The 18,555-nt window shown below is 42.0% G+C and overlaps 1 protein-coding gene and 1 long non-coding RNA gene across 30 annotated transcripts in view; one reads left to right on the top strand and one right to left on the bottom strand.

Annotated features, from left to right (window-relative positions):
• The window catches only part of PHLDB2 (pleckstrin homology like domain family B member 2), a 220,871-nt gene that overhangs the window by 151,991 nt on the left and 50,325 nt on the right, over positions 1 to 18,555 (top strand). For 27 of the 29 annotated variants that reach the window (XM_059164161.1, XM_059164165.1, XM_059164181.1 and 24 more), the window contains 3 exons: positions 5,919 to 6,281; positions 12,375 to 12,518; positions 13,763 to 13,900. In XM_059164161.1, coding sequence (XP_059020144.1) covers positions 5,919 to 6,281; positions 12,375 to 12,518; positions 13,763 to 13,900 — 645 coding nt within the window. Of the gene's footprint in view, positions 1 to 4,277; positions 4,497 to 5,918; positions 6,282 to 12,374; positions 12,519 to 13,762; positions 13,901 to 18,555 lie in introns of those variants that run through there. The other 2 variants (XM_059164187.1, XM_059164174.1) reach the window with 2 other exon arrangements.
• Positions 1,139 to 16,611, bottom strand: LOC131825157 (uncharacterized). The gene is made up of 3 exons (XR_009351143.1): positions 16,537 to 16,611; positions 13,318 to 13,467; positions 1,139 to 1,311 (listed from the first exon to the last, which is right to left on the bottom strand). It is a non-coding gene; the product is annotated as an uncharacterized LOC131825157 (long non-coding RNA).

Genomic DNA, 18,555 nt, shown 5'->3' with positions numbered 1-18,555 from the left:
AATCACTGAGTGGTAAGCGGTGTCCTAGTTATCTGCATATGCCTTACTTTTCCTCAGCATCTGGTTTTCCGTTATCATGGAGCCAGAATAGGTATAGTTGATGCAAAATCCTCCTAGTAATCTTCGCGTAGCAAATGCTTGCTGATCAGTTCATGGCTGTCACATTATTTAGTAAGTCTTCAGATGACTTGAACTTGCCCCAGAACAGATACGTCACATTTGTCAGATGGACCTCTTTCCAGAGCAACCCTCTGATGGGGCACATACACACATGCTTTTAAAACAATAGACAGCAGAGTGAAGCGCTGCCCGGAACACAAGTCTGAAGGTAGGCTTCCCAGGTAGACTGGAAGATAAAATGTTCTTAGCTAGACATTACACTGACACTGATGAAGATAATTTGTAAAATTTGAAAATTTGAAAATTTGTAAAAATTTGAAGATAATTTGAAGATAATTTGTAAAACCAAAAAAATAAAAACTCCTTACTTACATATACATAGTTCCTTATGTATATAGAAATACATATTTCTATCTTTAGTTGTCCTAAACTGATAAAAATGATACTAGGGCAATGTTTGGATAAACATGAAGGCCAGTTACAAAGTGAAAGGGTGCTGTCTGCATATACAACCGTCCTCTCTTCTGATACCAAGCACAAGTTCAGGGAGTTCCTGGGAACCCTCCACAAGTTCATGAATTCACTAGAAAGACTTACAGAACCCACTGAAAGCTGTTGTAGTTAGGATTATTATTTGTTATAGGGAAGGGCTCAGAAGAAGATTAGCCAAGAGAAGAGAAGCAAAGGAGAAGCAGAGGACGGAGTCAGGAGGTTCCGTAAAGCTTCTGCTGCCCTCTCCCTGTGGAGTCAGGATGTGGTATGCTACCTACGCTGGTGTGTGAAAGTACCCATGGAGTGTGGGCAGCCGAGGAAGACCTCCTAAGCTTCAGTGTCCAGAGTGTTTATGGAGACGTCATCATGTAGGCAAGACTGATTGGTTGTCCATTTGGTTAATCTCATCCTTAGGTTGACCGACTTCTGGAGTGGCCAGCCCTCCCCCTGAGACTGATTATCAGGAGTGCCCCACTGTGCCCTAAACAAAGATAATCCAATCAGGTATGACACAGATTACCTTCCAGAAGCCCACAGTCCAACAGTGAAAGCCAGACCTCCCTTTGGGCAAAGCGAAATTCTTTATTACACGGTAAATAAATGAGCTGCCTTTAGTAGGATCTCTGAGGCTCTTGTCTCCAAACTTTGCACCTGTTACCTGCTTGAGCTTAAGCAAGGCTTATCAATCATAATGGGCTTCTGTGGAGAAAACAAAAGAAAAAAATTATCTCAGGCTTAAAACAACATAGATCTCTTTCTCCTCCCCTCTCCATGGCCAGCATGGGTTGAACGAGGCCTCTGCTCCCTATTTCCTTGCTCGAGTCAAGGCTCAGGGAGCCAGCACCATCTTGAGTGTCACTCTGCAATGGCAAAGCAAGACAGGTAATGGATCATGTGTTGGCCGTCCAGGCAGAAGGGACACACATTGCTTCTCCCATGTCATTGGCCAATGCAAGTTTGACACTTACATCAAGTTTAGGGGTAGGAGACTGAAAAACTGTTTTACCCTGTGTCCAAAAAGACAAGAACTGATCATCATAGCCCTAGTTACTACCCCAAGGGGTTTATCTCTATAAACAAAAAGCCTCACATAAAAGACTTTTAACCATTGCTCTGTTTTCCCCCCTCATTTTCCTACCTAAATGAGACATCAGAATTCACTCGTGGAGTCTTAGAAATTCTGTTTACCATGCTGTCGGCTCTATCTCATTCTGCCATCCACTTTTTATTTTTATTTTTTTAAGATTTTATTTATTTATTTGACAGACAGAGATCACAAGTAGGCAAGGGAGGCAGGCAGCAGAGAAAGAGGAGGAAGCAGGCTCCCCGCTGAGCAGGGAGCCTGATGCGGGGCTCCATCCCAGGACCCTGGGATCATGACCTGAGCCGAAGGCAGAGGCTTAACCCGCTGAGCCACCCAGGCACCCCTGCCATCCACTTTTAGACCAGGTTCTCTGACTCTTGCTGGTTCTTTATTTAGGGTTGTTGGGATCGCTTAAGTCCTGGTATACAGAGACAGAGTTGACCCACTTCTCTGCGTGTCCTTCGTCCCTCTTCATCCACAGAACCCCGTCTTTGCAGCCACACGGCAGTTGCTGATCACAAGCATGCTCTTTAGTCCATGCTCTATGCCTGGGCTTATACGGTTCCTTTATAGACTTGCCCAGCCCACCGCACTGGCCAGCAGGCCACACAGACTCATATTTATCCCAGGGTCTCAACTCAGATTTGTCCTTCTGTAATTTTTGTCCACTGCTTTCTTATCTGTGAATTATTGGTTTTCTTGTCTTTGACTAACTCTTTATGCCTTCTACTAAAGAAGTAAGGGTAGAAATGCTGTCTTTTTCTGTTCTTGTGTCTCCAGCACAGTATCAGCCTGAGAATAACTTAATAGATTTTTGATGAACTGGCGATTATGGAGATATTGAATCACTAGGATTGACAGGAGAGAGAAGTAAAGTCATACTTAGCAGTTACAACAGGTCCTCTTGAGAAAAAATACCTTCTTTCGACTAAATTATTTCTAGCCATTAAAAGTTGACCTTTGCTTTTATGTTAACGAGTGATCCAACATAGTTAATTTTAACACAAGGAGTTCAACAAAGATTCATACTGCCTTTGTGGGTATCAGGCAACTGTTTTCTATGTGATTTACCTCTGCACTACATTTCCAGTCCTGTGGCCCGGACTGGCTGCTGTTGGTCACCAGGGGATGGATGGGGCTGGGAGATAGGAGAGGTCTCTGACCGAGGGCTGTAGAGAGAGGCACTGCCAGACACACTCCTCAGAAAAAGAAAGAAAGCTCTGAGATCAAAACACACTCAGTCTGCAACTTTCTTTCTTTCTTTTCTTTTCTTTTTTTTTAATTGCTGGGGGAAAGAACCGTACAGCATTTTCTAACGGTATCTATTTTAAGATCCTGTGTCCCCTTCAAATCTTTCTTCTATATATGTGGTATATGGAGAGGAGGAGAGGGAAAACAGAGGGAGATTAAGAAATGTATTTAAAATAATTTGATTCAAATGACCTACTTTTCAAAGTCATAGCACCCATGTTTCGTGCCATTTAGATGCCTAGGCCTTTTCAAAAGAATGCGCTGCAGAAGGCTGGTTGGGAGAGGTGGGCAGGAATTGAAGACCTTCAAGTGGGTGGCCCTCCCAACTTGGCAGGTCACCAGGTGAAATGCCAGATAAAGCTGGGTTTTAGGTGGGCGGCCATCCATCTCGGTCCCTGTTGGAGCTTGACGTTCCAGCATAACTATTCATAGCGCCCTGTTTGGTTCTCAAAGGTTTGCTGGTGTGGAATAGGTGCCCTGGTTTTAGGCTCTCCCAGAGGGGAGAATATTGGAGTGATGGATGGGAAGGAACAAGACTCCAGAGTGAAGAGGGCTCGGGGGAGAGTGATTTTATGAGAGTACGTCTGTACAGGGTTTTCCTTAAAAGGCTGCATATAGTGCTTTCTGAAATGCCTTGCAGACTTTCTTCTGACGTACTTCTTGACATCAGTTTATTTTTCTTCGGTGCAGCTCAGCGTGTCTCAGTGCAGCCTGGATTTCTCTGAGACTCACAGGCGGCAGTGCTGTGTGTGTGTGTGTGATTCAAGCCTGGACAGATTGGCTGTGAATGGGGTGATAAGAATAGAGAGAAGCACATACCAGTAAACCACACTTCCTGTGCACAAGCCTTTGAATACTGCGTTTCACTGTCTGAAATAGCATTCATCTTAACGCTGGGATCATTTATTCCCTGTGGAATTAAGCAAGAGCACTGGCGGCAGCAGAAACTATTTTGGGAAAGAGATGTGGGAGGAATTTTGCTATGTATTACAGGCGAGGCAGAAGTGCCTTCCGTGGTTTTGAAGCCCTGGTAAGTGGGGAATTGACAACTTTCAGATAATCCCACATCGTAATTACTGTCCAGGCTAATGTGTACACACAGCGATCTATAAAGGTCGTCGGTGAAGACGGAGTTTTTAGGTGCTTCAACTTAAGTCACCTAAATGGCAGAAAGAGAACTTTTCTTTGGAGATTAGCATTAGCGTTTCGTGCAGATGCTGTTGAGAAGGGGTAAAATACAACATCTGTTCCTGTCCCCTCCTTAAGTATGCCCTTGCAGGTGGTTTTTGCATATTCCCATGTAAACTTCCTTCCCTCTTTAGAGAAATTTAAAGTAAAGCAGTGAATGCTGTGCCCCCACCTCTTACTCCCTCCCCATAAAGCTGAGGTGGGTAGGGCTTGGCAGCTGGCAGCAGCTGCAGAGATAAATAAGCCTGGGGCCCCTGGATGGACAGGGTGCAGAAGCGCGTGGGATGAGTGCCTGCCCTGGGACGAGGCCATGAGGACGGAGCTGCAGCGGGAGGCCACAAGTTCAGGCAGTGAGTGGCAGGTCGGGGCTCATAGGAGCCAGTGTGATAGTCCTTTTGATCAAGCTATTGCTTTTGCAGGGGTGAAGTGGGCAAACTTTAGAGGACAGAGAAAAGTCAGCTGCAACTTAAATGACTTCTGTCTTGTCATGGAATTAATGTATCTAATGGAAACCCAGACATTATGTTGCTCTGTTTCTATTTAACTTTGCTATTGGACAGTCCTTCAACTGCTAAGGAACTGAGTACCTTCAGAATTTTGTCTTTACAAATTAGCTGCGATTAGAAATTGCAAACAGCAGCCTGGTCCTATTTAAAAATTCTCTACTTTGTTACTGGTAACCAGCTTAGAAAATGTTTTTTCTACGGAAGGCTTTTGAATGTTTTTCCAATGTGGTAGATGTAATCACAACAGATTTTCGTTGTCGTTTTTATCTTATTTTCTTTTTCACTTTGGCCTTGGAATTAATGTGAGAGGCAGAGATGTTAAGGTTCCGAACCCCAAACAGTGCTGTCGAGATTTATGATAAATACTTCATAAATTATATCCTATTGCTCAAAAATATATAGAGAATTTACCTTAAGTCAAACCCATAAATATCCACTTGTTTTGTATGGGGAGCTTGGTGAAGAAATGGTACCATTATAGACATCAATGGTCTATATATATTTTTTTAAGCAAATGAACTATCATTTTATGTTCCAGTTAAATTGAATCAAAATGATCTCAGAATCTGAAATACATTGCTGTCTTTCTATCTGGACGTGACATGAAAAGTTTTTCATTTTTATGCAGTATTTCTAATTCTTTATAGTTTTAATTACCCATGTGAGAAATTGGTGGAAAAGACCTTTATCTCATGACAAGACATAAGAAAAGTACTGAAAAATTTGAGGAATGTCAAGAAAAAATTTGAAAAAAATTCAAGAAAAAAATTCTTTTAAATTAGAAGATTCTTTAAGTAGTATTTTTTGTGTGTGTGTGTCTGTTTCTCTAGGATGCTAGAGAAGTAACTTTAAGCACAAGTGTTAAATCGATAGGGATGAAAGAGCCAGATATGTTGGAGGTAGAGTGGTAGAGAAGGAAGGGGGAGTGAACATTTTTTAAAAAGGAGATTTAAAAAAAAACCAACTTTGAAGGTGGACTAATAAATCAAGAAAAGGCTTACCTGGGGCTGCTATGTGGGAGGATCCACACTGGGACATCTAGGGAGAGGGGACAGCCCGAATTGAGTTTGGGAAGAATATCAGGCATTTTCCCCCCGGGGTTTCACCTGGATCCTTAAACACATTCATCGAAGATGACAGAAACTCATCATCAGCCCACTGACTGTGGGTTTACCTGTGAGATGAAATCGCCAGTGGTCCCAGGCTCTTCGATCTTTTTCTTTGTGATTGTCTGCATTGTCACAAACTCTCTGACTGTCCCTTCTTCTGTGTTCTAGGAGAGACAGCGCCTGGAGACGATCCTCAGTCTCTGTGCTGAATACACGAAGCCTGACAGTCACTTGTCCACCGGCACCACCGTAGCCGATGTGCAGAAGATCAATAAGGAGCTTGAGAAGCTGCAGCTGTCTGACGAGGAGTCCGTGTTTGAGGAAGCCATGGTGAGCCCTGACGCCAGGTACAGGTGCCACCCGAAAGGCTCTCTCCACGATGCCGACTCGGTGGTCTTCGGGAGCGTTGGGCAGAGTGGTGCCGGCTTCCTTTCCCCCAGGAGCATCAGGAATGATGAGCTGCTCAGGGACCTCACGCCTGCCTTCCTGAAAACGTCCAGCGAGTCTGCTTATCTTAGTATCCTACCCAAGGTAAAGGCGACAGAGCAAAAAGATCAGGATTTAGGGCCCGGGGCTCTGCTTCTGCTTTGGCCCAGAGATGAAAGGCTTTGTCGAACTTGTTTCCCAAAATGTTTTCAGTGAAGCTTCAGTTTAAGAGGTAATTAGCTAAATGAGGTGCAGCAAATTAGGGCACTTACTCTTAAGTAACAAGTGTGCACCGTAAGAATTGTAGCAATACAGAAAACTCCAAAGAAGGAAGTTTCTCTTTTCTCTGTCCCCTCCCGGTTGTACACCTGAGAAATAAACACCAAAGTGTCTTACCGCCTTCTTCATATTTCTGTGCATATTACGGCCACAGGCATGGACGCACAGATGCAAACATACGGTGTTCTGCCCGTTTTCCTTGACTCACTCAATGTCTTGCATATTTTTGCATTTTAGTACACACAGCTCTGGCTCATTCTTTTCAATAGCTGACTAGTATTCTATTGTTTGGAAATACCATTTAAATTGTTTCTAGCTTTTTTTACTAATAAAATGGATATGCGGTGAATATTGTGCAAATATATCTTCAAGTTCACTTACTAAAATTGGAATGGCTGGATCAAAGAGTTGTATGTTATTCATTTTAGTTATTTTTAATTTTTTTAAGACTTTATTGATTTATTTGACAGACAGAGATCACAAGTAGGCAGAGAGGCAGGCAGAGAGAAAGGAAGGGAAGCAGGCTTCCTGCTGAGCAGAGAGCCCAACTCGGGGCTCAGTCCCAGGACCCTGGGATCACAACGTGAGCCAAAGGCAGAGGCTTTAACCCACTGAGCCACCCAGGTGCCTCTATGTTATTCATTTTAATCAGTACTTCCAAATGATACTCTCGAAAGGCTGCATATTTCCAGGTGACACTTCCACCAACAGTTTGTGAGCACGCCTTGTTCTCCATACACTTGCCAAGGCTGCACATTTTCAAAATTTTTCAATATACTAAATTAATTAGTGTCTAATTTGCTTGCCCTTAATTATGCATAAAGTTAGACATCTTTTCTTATTTTTGGTTGTTAATTTGTGTTTTGACCCACTTACTCATGTTCTTCACCCATTTTTTAAAAATTTCTTACCTTGTTTTTACTAAGTCATTAGAGTTATTTGTAAGGAAATTAGTCTTTTATCATGAGTGGTCTTAAACAGTTACACATAAGTAAATATGTGTACTTATGATATTTTTTAGATGTATGTGTTTAAGATTCATACGTAGTCATTATTACTTAGTCTTCTAGTTGTATATTGATTTCAACATGTCTTCCTAATTTGAGGATTTCTTAAATGTAATTAGAGGACTATCTTTTGGTGTAACTTTTTTCACACAGGTTAAGATTCTTTTTTTCTTTTTCTTTTTTTTTTTAAGAGGGAGAGAGAGAGAGAGAGAGACAGAGAGTGTGTACAAGTGTGCAAAGAGAGGGCAGAGGGAGAGAGAGCCAGCAATCTTAAGCAGGCTCCATGCCCAGTGCAGAGCCCAACCTGCGGCTTGATCTCATGACCCCAAGGTCATTATCTGAGCCAAAATCAAGAGTAAGACGCTTAACTGACTAGCTACCTAAGTGTGCCAAGAATCTTTTTTCTATGAAATTAAAATAAATTCTACTTCTTTTCTAGAAAGGATTTAAGAGAGTGACAAGAAGATATAAGCTTTATTGGAATAAAATTAACACACCAAAAATAGTAATCAGGAGGAAAAAACAGATGCCATAATCACAAGAATTTATTTAAGTAAACAGGATTAATTAATTAAGTAACTCAGACCATTAAGTTCAATTCTGAGATTCTTGGCAATTATAGCCAAAGAATGAAAAACAAACAAACAAAAATTATCAGTTAAATTTTTGTTGTAAGAGAATGACACAAACTGATTAAAAGAAAGACATTATCATGTGCAAAATTCTGGAAGTAGTTTATCACCTGGAGTATTATTCAGGAGGAGTATGTGTGTTTGTTTTGACTTTTTTAACTCAGTGTTCCTCATCAGGAGTCCATCCTGGACTAACCTTCTGAGTTCTTCCAGCATCAGCATCAGGATTTGAAAAGGTTCAGTCCTTCTTTCTCCTAATGACCACAACGACCTTACTCATTCTCTGTGGAAAGTACTTCCGAATAAGACATCTGTCTCAATTGCCAGAAAGTTGCAACTGTTAGAAACTAGGATGGGGGGCAGAATCAAAAGTTGATTGTACTCAGCAAAGTAAATGACCCACCATTTGAAAGCTTGAGCTGTTTTCATCAGCCCTTAGGCTTCCTCTGAAGTCTTGTCTCTCTTTTCATTTAAATGTCTTCCAACATGGACAGCTGCCAGACTTTGGTAAAACAGTAAGCTGTGTGTCTCTCTCTAAGGACCATCTTTAGGGAGACAGGTTTCCTGCTGAAGAGAGCTAGGACATGATAGCTGCTGGTGTGTAAATGGGCAGATCATGGCGGATGTTTTTAATTGCCCAAATATGCTTTTGTGGAAAAGGACGCCTCTAAAGCTTCGAGCAACCTCCGTTGTGACCAGACATGTAAGACTGTGCATCCTTTAGAGACAGGAAATAACAAAGGCACCTCTGGTTACCTCGCAGCAGCTTAGGCAGGGAGTGAGGGAGGGGATGAGTTCCAAGGACGGAGGTTTGCCTGTATGACTTTTCGGAGACAGATATATGTCATCCCAGGACAGCAGATAGAAGAGTGTTTTATTAAATGAGCATTTGTTTTGGATGCTTTTCTTCTTAGTAATCTGCTCACTAACTCATTTACTTAGCAAAGGACAGTGTTTGTTATTAATCGATCTAAGGATCAAATGCAGAAAAGAATATGACAGATCCATTGATTTAAGGAAACAAAGATTTTGATGATATTTAGGAAACCTGAGACTTATTGTTCTGGAGCTTAGTTTTAGCTAACACATAAAGATACAGATGACCTTAGAAATATGCACATTTAATTTAATTTAATATTTTAAAGATTTACTTATTTTAAAGAGAAAAAGTGAGAGCAAAGGGGGAGGAGCAGAGGGAGAGGGAGAAAGAGACTCTCAAGCAGACTCCCCACTGAGCGTGGAGCCTGCCGCCAGGCTCGATCTCACAATCCTGAGATCATGACCTGAACCCAAACTGAGTCAGATGCTTAACTGACTGAGCCACCCAGGCACCCCGGAATACGCTCATTTTAATTGGCTTTTGTGAAGCTGTCTTCTGGCACCGGAGGTGAAAGCTGAGAGTAGCACACTGTTATTTTTTCCTGTAGTGTTAGGATATAAGTCAAACGTAGAACACTTGTGTGTTTTGTGTACAGCCTTGTGACACGACTTACAAATATCATGAAATGATTGCCACGCTTAGTTTAGCTAACTGGTTAGCTAGTTTATCTAAGTTTAGCTAACATTCCATCACCTCATATTGTTATTTGAGAAAAAAAAAAAAGTTCTTTTCTTTGAGAATTTTCTCCCTCTTCTCTTGTTGAGTAATCATTCTGTCTATGTGGGCAGCCGTAACACTTGCACCTTCCTATGGTTGCAAGGAGTTTCTAAGGAAATTTGGGGGGAAAAAAGCAGAAACAATGTGTCTCGTTTCTACCGTCCCTCCCCTTTCTCTGTGGAGATCGGGTTACCTCATAGATGGCGTATTCGGGGATGCTCCTATGTGTGTAAACAGTATGCTCATCCCATTCTATCACCAACCATTCAGTTTTGGAATGCCTTTTGAAGATTTTACTCTTTATAAATAACAAAAAAGAACGACCATTTCCTAGATAGCACTGATGGTTATAAACAGCCTTTCAAATGGTCTATTATCTATGGTGCCCATTGTGGTCAGTTGTTTAGAAACTTGGAGTTAGACGTTTATAATCGCCCCTGTCACCTTTCTTCACCCGCCACTTGCTTAGAAAGCTTAGGGTATGGAGATTGCTCAGCTTTTGTTTGCTCTTAATGCTTGGCTTCCACCAGTGAGAGATATTTTTAAACTATGCTGGCAGCTGAAACCCAATATGAAATGTTCACCCAACAGGATACTGGCCTTCTTGGGCCTTTCCTGCTAGGATTACTCGTCAGTGATTTTGGAATGCCATTCACTGTTACGGGCCTTCCTCATACCCTAAAACAGCCGCCTGAGTACTAAGACAATGAGATTCATTGTGATAAAAAGGTCAGCGGTTGTTTTATTAATTGGCAAGATACTGCATTTAAGATGGCAATTAGGAGTCTAAATGTCAAAGCGTGGAAGGCCTGTGTATCTTTGCTAATCACCCTGAGATACTGTGACATCTCAATTGTTTGATCTCCTTAAGGGGCAGTGAAGTAGGGTAAAGAATAAAGACTGTGAATAAGGAAGACCACATGCTGGCTCTCTTCTTGAAGTTATTTTCAAGATCATTAAATAAATCAAATGAATTTCATGTGGCATACCAAATGTTAATTATTTCTTTGGTTAATATGAATATTCTTGGCACTAACTAATGAGTAATCTTCAATAATTTACTTATTGAGGCTGCTGTGTTTAATGTCCAATTGTGAAATTGTTTCATGGCTGACTTACTAATGCAGAAAAATTATTTCTTTTTCAAAAAGAGATGAAAATTGAGTAAGTGATGTACCTTTACCCCAGCATCCCCGGACTTACAGAAAGACTGATCAGCTGATATCTAGGATAACTACCTGAAATGGCTGAAAGAGGCGATTTTCAATTCATTATACTCTCTTCTTAAAACAATAGGCAGTCCCAGTTTGCATGTATATGATCCCAAATGCTCCTTTCTTCCCTGGGCACCTGTCATCACTCTGTTCAGGGGTATAAGTATGTCCTCTCTTACTCAGTTTTTTTCCTGACTTTCTCATTCCTTGCCAAGGAACTCAAGTTTTTTTCTGTGAAGTGACCAGTGTCACATTTTGTGTCAGAGAAGCCCACTGGCCCAGTTAGTGTCTTAAACATTATATAAGAAAAAGGTGCTGTAGGATAAAGATAGTAATTGTAATGCCGAGCGCCTTGTACGCCCACCTTAAAAGACCACCAGAGACGCAAGTCAAAGCCAAACAGCAAGGGTCATTTATTACGAGTTCTAACCCAGACCTCCGCGCACTCGTTGCCGGTGACGCTGAGAGGTGCCAGGCAGAGTAAGTGCAGTGTTTTTATAAGCAGGTACAAACAAGTTTGGGTGGGGTACAAACAAATTTAAAAAATAATACCTGGTGTTGGTTGATTGGTATTGGGAGCCCACGCGCGCCATCAAGCAAGCATTCAAACAGAAGCAAAAGTAGCTAGTTAGCCCGCGCGTTGAGCAAGCCCTTTTACAGAAGCAGAAGTAGCCGGTTGATAACACTTTTGGGCACAAACAACTTTCGGGTGGAGTAAACAACTTTCGGGTGTAGTAAAGTTTGTCCAGGCCTTTCAGTAATGTGTGAACACAAGAACACTGAAACATGAATTAATGTCATATTAAGTGTATAGTTTTCAGTGATTTTGGGAATCACCAAAGTAATAAGGCCTGTATTATCCTGGTCATTCACTTCAAGGAACACTGAGGTGAGAGCGGCCAAGTGTATCGTGCCCTTGCTTTTCCACCATGTGTTGGAAAGGAGACAAATAAGCATGAATGCCCATTCACAGATAACCCTAGTCGGGGGGCCCAGGATACAGCTAGAGATTCGGGAAACTGTTGTAGGAGCAGTGCTTACTTGGAGATGGGAGAGAATATGGAGGTTGAAGTGAAGGTAGCATCATGTCCAAGATATCCCCGAGGAAGATGTCAAAAGTCTTGTCTAGATTCTAGTTCCTTGCTGTGCCAAACTTTTCTCTATGACCTTAAGATAAGTCACTACAATCTCAATGGATCCCAACTTCCTCATCTGTACCAACTTAGTTATTTCAACTTCAAAAGAATATGAATGGGTGAATTTAATTTGGTTTGTATGAGGTAACTTAAGACCTTCACTGCTGAGGATTTGTGGGAAAATGCAGAATTGCAACAGAACAATCACAAGGATGCTTTTAGAATCCAAAGAGGCACTGAGACTGTGAAACCCCAGACTTCCTACTGGTGTGTAAATTGGGCGATTCTGGAATTGAAGTGTGAATAGCCCTTTTCTGTGTTGATTAATTGCAGACCCCTGAGGGTATAAACGAAGAACAAAGGATTCAGGAGTTGGCTGCAATGGAAGAGACCCGGATAGCAATCTTGAATAACCTCGAGGAACTTGAACAAAAAATCAAAGATATCAATGACCAGATGGATGAATCTTCCAGAGAGGTATAAAACAGGAGTTGGTGTTTTTACCCCTCTCTTTTTTCTCACTTTCCTTTAGCTTAAAAATATTACTGCCTATTAAGGCATAGCTTTGGAAGCAGAATACATAGAAATCAACATGAGTTAGTATTTTCTTTCAGTAGGTCCATGTTAGGGTAAAAATACCTTTTTTAAAAAAGTTTTTTCCTTGTCTTCTTTTTTTTTCTTAAGTCAGATGAGACTTTTATTTTTTAAAGATTTCATTTATTTATTTGACAGAGATAGAGAGAGAGAGAAGGAACATGAGCAGGGGGAGTGGGAGAGGGAGATCAGGCTTCCCATGGAGGAGGGAACCTGATGTGGGGCTCGAAGCCAGGATCCTGGGATCACGACCTGAGACGAAGGCAAATGCTTAATGACTGAGCCACCCAGCCACCCCAGATGAGACTTTTTTGATGTACTTTGGGTATAGCCAGTTTTGTCTTAACTAGTGTATGCTCTCTGACTTGCTACAGATCTGTCAATTGAGGTCCCATATATTGAGGTGTCCGTGTTCAAATCCAACAAACATTTCCTGAGTATGCTTACTATTAGCTGGACATCGTGTCAGAATATAGGGGGTTTTATATATAAAGAAAACATAGACCCAGCTTTCTAGAAGTTTGCAACCAGAGAGGAGACAGACACATAGTCTATTATATAATAAGAGAAAGGGGCCATTTTCATACTAACTCCATGGAGTGAGATGGAGCAAATGATTCTGCCTACCATGTATATACTCACAGATGATGTAGACAGCTATAAGTGGAAGGGGACTGCTCACCTGTCATTTTATCCACAGACCCTGGATGTCCCTCCTGCTGTCATTGCTAAGAATGCATCGCTTGCATGCTGGGCTGGGTGTAATTTTCACTTCCCAAGCTCTGTGGACAAAGACAGACACAGCTGCTCCCAAGATGGTTTGTGCTTGAGTCTGAATGTGAGCAAATAGGCAAAATATTATTGAGAAGTTAGCAGAAAAGGAGTTATAGTAGAAAAATTAAATGATAGGTAGATTTCTTAGTAAATGTAGTGCAGGCTGTCCAGCTTTCTTATATAGGAATTTTGAGTCTCACCTAAACTCTCTGGAGTGTTCTCTAGAGCCTACAGTCTGGCTGATACCATAGTACTTTTTGAAATTTGTGGCTGTTAAAAATGCACCTCTAAAGTGGGCAATTGAGAATCTCTCCGAAGGTGAAACACCTCTGGGCTTTGTTTTATGTCCTCAGTTGGATATGGAATGTGCTCTTTTGGATGGAGAACAGAAATCCGAAACAACTGAACTTATGAAAGAGAAGGAAATTTTGGATCATCTAAATAGGAAAATAGCAGAACTGGAAAAGAACATCGTTGGTGAAAAGACCAAGGTAAGAGAAAAGTATATTTGAATGCAATTTTTAGGGGCAATATGGTGGTTCCATTTGGTCAAATTTAAATGTTGTATGAATTCCCATGGTTTGGGATTTGTGTGTCATGTTCCTGGAGACAGTGGTACTAGGAGAAAGTCTTAAGATGAGGTAAGTTCTTCACAAAGAACTGTCAGGGTTTGAGCCATGGATGCTAAGGGACTAGAGCCCATAGAACTTTCAAGTTGATATTTCTGACCTCTTAACCTACTTGAGATGAGTGAATTGCTTTTTTCCAACAGGTTTTCTGCTCTTCTGATTGTGTTGTGTTTTTTAAAGATTTATTTTAGCATAAGAAGTTTATTCTTAATCACTTGTATCCAGTGGGGATGACTTAAGCACATTCAACTGCTGTTGCCTTTTTTCTTTTTCATTTCTCTATTTATTAAGAATTTGAATGGGAACCATTCATTGCCCTTGTCCTGACTTACCATTGTCTTCAGCGCAAGTGCACTACTCTTTGGCGAATGCACTGGAGTTGTCAGGCAATCCTCACACACTGTCAGGTGGAAAATATCCATGAAACACGGTTGACACTTACCTTGGAAAAGGTCTCACTCATACATTTCAGGCCACAACCTGAATATTAGCTGATACCTATTACGGCAAGTGGGAAAAATTACTTGCAGCTTTTAGAATTCAGAGTTGTAGTTGGGTTTTTATCTGTTTATTTGTTTATTTCCTCTGGGAAATATTTTACTTTTCTCTCACACTTTGAGTTAGTTACAGCTAAACTAAGCCTAAAAAAATGAAATTCCAGTTTTGGAGGAAAAACACAAACGAACTTAAACATATTTCTTCCTTGCTCACTTTCCCTTGAGAAAAAGGGAAAAAAATCAGTTTGAGTAAGTTCTGGTGGGTAATATGTGAAAAGGATTTTTGCTGAATGCAGCTTCCTTTTTGGGCTCTTCTTTGTTTGAGACCTATAAATAAGGGCATTTGATCTTGGTGCCAGAGAATGAGCTCAAAGTGATATTGTCAGAAATTGATGTCAGACTCAGCTACACATCAATTTCTTGCTTGCCTCCTTGTGAGTCAGAAGAATGGGTATCATGTTCTCTATGAGACTTTCTGCCTTCCTTATCCATGTAGTTATTAATCTTTGTGTAGCCCACACATGTCACGGCCTGAAAATTCTATTTGTCTCCATCATTAGCATGAGACACAAAAGTGAAGCAAGTGGTTTCAATGCTTAATCCCACCTCCCAGGGAAAGTCATGTTATATTCTGTGGCTCTAAAGGAGAGGTGGATCTCCAGGGATATGTATAGAAACAAGAAAGGAGGCCACCTCCATCCTTTCTATTATTGTTCTGGTAAGCTTGGCAGAGGCTCTGCATAGGAGAGGGGACATGGGGGGCTTGAAGTAAAGGACCAACTCATGCAGCTGTTAGGGTATACATTGACATCACCCTCACATTAAGAGTTCTCAATGATTTCAGCTTCTCTGCATCTCCACTAACAGCCTTCTCTTCTAAACCATCAGAATCTCTTCTTCCCTTCCATTTCCACTTGCCTCCCTTTAGTTCATTCTCTTCACAGCAGCCAGAGCGATTTTTAAAAATACATAAAGTAGATCCTATCACTCTGATTTGTGTTCCACTGTATTTTATATAAATTTTATGTACTTGTTTCGTGGGCCTTCATCACTGCCCCCTCCTTCAAGCCATGCGCTGCTGACCTTCTTTCTATTTGTTAGAGTCCCCCACCTCCTGCCAGGTCTATTTCCTTGCAGACCTATTTCCCATGCCTGGATTCCTTTCCCGTATTCCATATCTTGTCTGGTCTGTCTTTCCGGGTTTAGGTTCATTGTTAGCTCTCCAGAAAAGCCCTTTCAGACCCTTCCAGTCTTGATTATGTTCACCCTGTTGTTCTCTGAGTCCCCATACAAATCGCATTTCGTACTTTACGTGTGTTTGGGGCTTCTTAGGTATGGACTTCCCACTCTGGCATGTGAAATAGAGACAGGCAGTGCTCTCCACTGTTTACCGGCTCATAGCCCGGCCTAGCATACCTCCCAGCGTGCTTCGGCAATACTGTCCTTAGATCTCCTGGTAACAGCAAGCCCTTAGCAGAAACACGGAGCCAGACACCTGCGCGAGAGCTCCGCGCTGCCAAGCTCAGGCCATCTGGGATGGCGTGCTTCAGTGCACATGCCAGTGGGCTCGCCGTCACGCGGCCAGCCCCGCGGGAGTGCAAGACAGAAGGAGGAAGTGGCCTCTGCCCTTTGGGATCTCGTTTCCTTTTCCACACACCTGTTGCTGCTGTCGGAAACTGGAATGAGAAAACCAAAACCTGGAAAGATATCCCTGCCGGGCAAGCTCCGCCTCAGATGTCGGTAGCGCGTCCTGTCAGCCTGGCCCTACTGTTTCGGAGACAAGGCCTGGAGCCGTAGGAGGAAGGCTTAGTGACACCTCAGATTTCAAATACTGGTGTGAAAGGATCGGCATCTTTCCCTGGGCACTCGAGGCCGGTCCTTGGTAGTATTTCTCTTAAATGATTTGGGGACTGTCATTCTGTTTTAGCTAGTTGGTAATAAATTAATATACTGGTGTCACTCACTTTTTTGAAAGTTCACGTTACGACGCTTCTCACTTACCAAAGACCTCTCCGTTAGCACCTGTTTTCCCTGAGAGAAATCCGAAGAGGATTTCCGCTTTTATGCAAAATGGCGGTGAGACGTGACCCTAGCGTTCAGCGTGTGTAAAGCCTTCAGCGCCTGTGCTGCCAGGAGTGCGCCCTCACTCCCCCAGCAGCCAGCGTGGCGCCACCTAGCCCCCTGCCTGGGAACTACAGCAGCATCTCTGCATCCAGCCCCCGCAGCTTCCAGCTGTGTGTGTATTTACTTGGTGTATCTGTTAGAAGAGCAAGATGTGTCCTAAGGTATCAGAAAAGCCGAAGAGAAGTTATTTTGGGGGTCTGGGAAAGATTAACATTTTTTCCATGTAAATTACTGGTAATTGCTTCTTTGATTTATACCATTTCAGTTTAGGAAGGGTTTCATAGGAGCGCTCCAATTTCAGATACAGAGGGGAACCTGAATGTTATAGATGACTTATTTATTAAACGTTGCCATCTAAAATATACACAATCTAAAATATAGACATCAGAAAATATAGACAATGTAATCAATTATATATTTATTGAACATTTTTGCGGTGGCTCCCTGAGCTGACTCTTCTCTGCCCTTATGGGTTCCACCGTCAAAAACATCAAGAAGCCCATTTCCATGTGGCTCTGAGCTAAGTGCTCAGACGGTAGCCTCATCACAAATAGAGTCTTTATGAACATAGATAAACCCTGAACAAATATAAGTATCTGACTTGAATGTAAGTCCAGAAAGGATATTTATTTGATGAAACAGTCAGCATAGAGGCCATAGTGTTTTCCTGGGGCTAGTAAAAGGAGAGAGAATTGTTAACCTCTCCCCAGTGAACTGATTCAGTCTAATGAGCTTGGCAACAGAGCAGAGAAGCCACCAGGACCATGAAGCCCCTTGCTGGCAGAGGCCTGGTTGTGGACTTGGCTTCCCTTTTGCTGTCCCTGAGCCCACGGCCAAGCCCAGCCGAGGCCACAGCAGAGCAGGCACACCTCCATTTGTTTAGGTCAGTTTTCCTTCTGTCTTTGCCTCGTTCTGACTGCAGTAAGAATTCCGGACGAAAAATATTTTCCCAATTTCCTTTACTTTATTATAAAGGAATTTCCATTTCCTCTATGATGATTATCTATGTATTATCTCTGCTTCTTTGGCATGCAAAAATCCATAGTCAGTTGTCCTGAAATTCAGTAAAATGGTTAAGGAAAGAGCTCTGTGTCCGTAGTCTTGTCTCAGAGTCTTTCTGTTACCCAGAAGTTCATCATAAATAAAGCTCAGCCACTCTTTGTTTTAGGATCTGTCCTCACACAAACAGATTATGGTATTTTGTTGCCATCCTGGCCTTGTTTATAACTAAACAGGCTTAAAGGTGTGAATTGAAGCTTAAATCACTCCACGCCATATAACTCCTGCCACAGAGAAATCTTAAGTTATTTGACAAATTCTCCTACTGGAAGCATGTATCATTGTATCTAAAATGGTTACATTTTATTCCCACATTATTATCTTGCCAAGGTACCTGTTACTTCCGCTCCACCCATCTTTTAGAGCCAGGGGAAGACAGAGAGCCTGCCCCAGAATTCCTTAGCAGAGTGTTAATGCTTCTGGAGTGCAGAACATTTGCCAAGTCACAGGCGGTGTTCAGAAGGGACCCAGCCCTTCCCGTGCCTCTTTCTTACATTTCAAAGTTAGCTGGAGGAAGTGGAAGAGTATCTTGGGATTTGGGGACTCAGTCAACAGGATTCCAGATTAGGGTTCTTTTTTCTGGTGGTTGTTTGATTATAGAAATCCCTAGTGTTCTGATTGTCCAGTTTTTTCCACACTAAATTAATCCATCAATTGTGTAATTAAAATGTCAAAGCTAAAGGAAAAAACAATCTGCAGAAAGAAGTATAAGGATGTGCCTCTATAGAGGCATGTAGAGAATGAGTTCTCAGCTTTCCAGCATCCATTGACATGGGTCCATATTCTTTTCTCTGCAGTTCTAAAATCTGAAAAGGTCTTTTGGGGGGAGGGGGGAAT

The sequence above is a fragment of the Mustela lutreola genome, chromosome 2, assembly GCF_030435805.1.
Source record: "Mustela lutreola isolate mMusLut2 chromosome 2, mMusLut2.pri, whole genome shotgun sequence".
Classification (NCBI taxonomy): Eukaryota; Metazoa; Chordata; class Mammalia; order Carnivora; family Mustelidae; genus Mustela; species Mustela lutreola.
The sequence above is the reverse complement of the archived record's forward strand: the minus strand, read 5'-3'. Positions and strand labels throughout refer to the sequence as shown.